Below are 1,401 nucleotides of genomic sequence, written 5' to 3' on the forward strand. Positions count from 1 at the left end.
ACACACACACACACACACACACACACACACACACACACACACACACACACACAGGTAATCCATCAGCTAGCAGGTGGTGTGGGGGGGGGGGGGGGGGGGCACGACTACTTATTTGGTACAGTCAGAGAATGATGGTGAAATACCGGTAATGTTTTCGTGTATCTTATTAATGTGAGCATTGATCGTGCCTAGTTTGGCAAGGAGCAAGCGAGCCAATCAGCTGACTGGAAGGGACACCCCGTAAGAGCCAATCAGCTGACTGGAAGGGACACCCCGGCCAATCAGCTGACTGGAAGGGACACCCCGTAAGAGCCAATCAGCTGACTGGAAGGGACACCCCGGCCAATCAGCTGACTGGAAGGGACACCCCGTAAGAGCCAATCAGCTGACTGGAAGGGACACCCCGGCCAATCAGCTGACTGGAAGGGACACCCCGTAAGAGCCAATCAGCTGACTGGAAGGGACACCCCGGCCAATCAGCTGACTGGAAGGGACACCCCGTAAGGACGAAAATATCAACAAGAGCCAATCACTGACCCTGGACGGTGTTGCCAGCCAGCTGTGCACATTCTGCCCTGGCGCCAAATTCATATGACTAGCCAGCTAGACTAGCTCATGATCACGTTCATGCTCGCCAAAACCCAAATATTGACATTACAGCCAACTTAAAAAACAGATTTTCCTGATCTATCTGACTTGACGAGCTCCAGCTTAGCTACCTACCACGTCTTGATTTCCCTGCTAGTTATGCTAGCTAGCTAGTAGCTAAGCTAATCAACCTTGATGTGGGGCTCACTTAGATCCATGCTCACCTTCGGGTAAATCCTCCATGCACTCGAACGTGATCTCGAACTGGAAAGGGTTTCGGAAAGGGCTGGGATTGTCCAACACTGCGACGTTCAGCACCTGGACCTTGGCCATGGTGTTGGCTAGCTAGCAAGCTAGCGGCTAGATTGACTTCAATTGGCGTGTTGTCCGAAATGTGAAATATATACCTGGTCTAACTACCAACCGACCAGAGAGTTGTTGTTGGATGACAGAGGCAGAACTTTCCCAACTGTCTCTGTTCTGTCTAGCAGACAGGTAAAGTGTGTGAGTGAAGAGAAAGCTGTCTTCCTCCCGCCAGCTGCACCGTGTAGCCAGGGGTGAGTTCAGCCCCAACAAAACGTTGCAAAACGTTTATTAAAAGGGAAACGGCGGTGGAGCCGTTTGAGCTAACTAGCAAGCGTCATTTTTCACCACGCCCCTTCTCCTCAGAGAAAGGCGATCCGCCACATTAAAAAGTGATTGACAACCGTTTCAGGCGAAATTAGTTTTTGATTGACAAGACGATTGTCAGTCTCTGATTGGCCAAAGTACAAATTGATTGACAGTTGACCCGCCCCCTCGAAGTCTCCGGGC

General features: G+C 51.0%; 1 protein-coding gene across 1 annotated transcript in view; it reads right to left on the minus strand.

Moving 5' to 3' along the window:
* The window catches only part of asf1bb (anti-silencing function 1Bb histone chaperone), a 3,852-nt gene extending 2,815 nt beyond the window's left edge, over positions 1-1,037 (minus strand). Inside the window, exon 1 of the mRNA XM_084460325.1 lies at positions 813-1,037. Coding sequence (XP_084316451.1) covers positions 813-921 — 109 coding nt within the window. The 5' untranslated portion in view covers positions 922-1,037. The remainder of the gene's footprint in view (positions 1-812) is intronic.
* Between the last annotated feature and the right edge of the window lie 364 nt (positions 1,038-1,401).

The sequence above is a fragment of the Borostomias antarcticus genome, assembly GCF_949987555.1.
Source record: "Borostomias antarcticus genome assembly, chromosome: 31".
NCBI lineage: Eukaryota > Metazoa > Chordata > Actinopteri > Stomiiformes > Stomiidae > Borostomias > Borostomias antarcticus.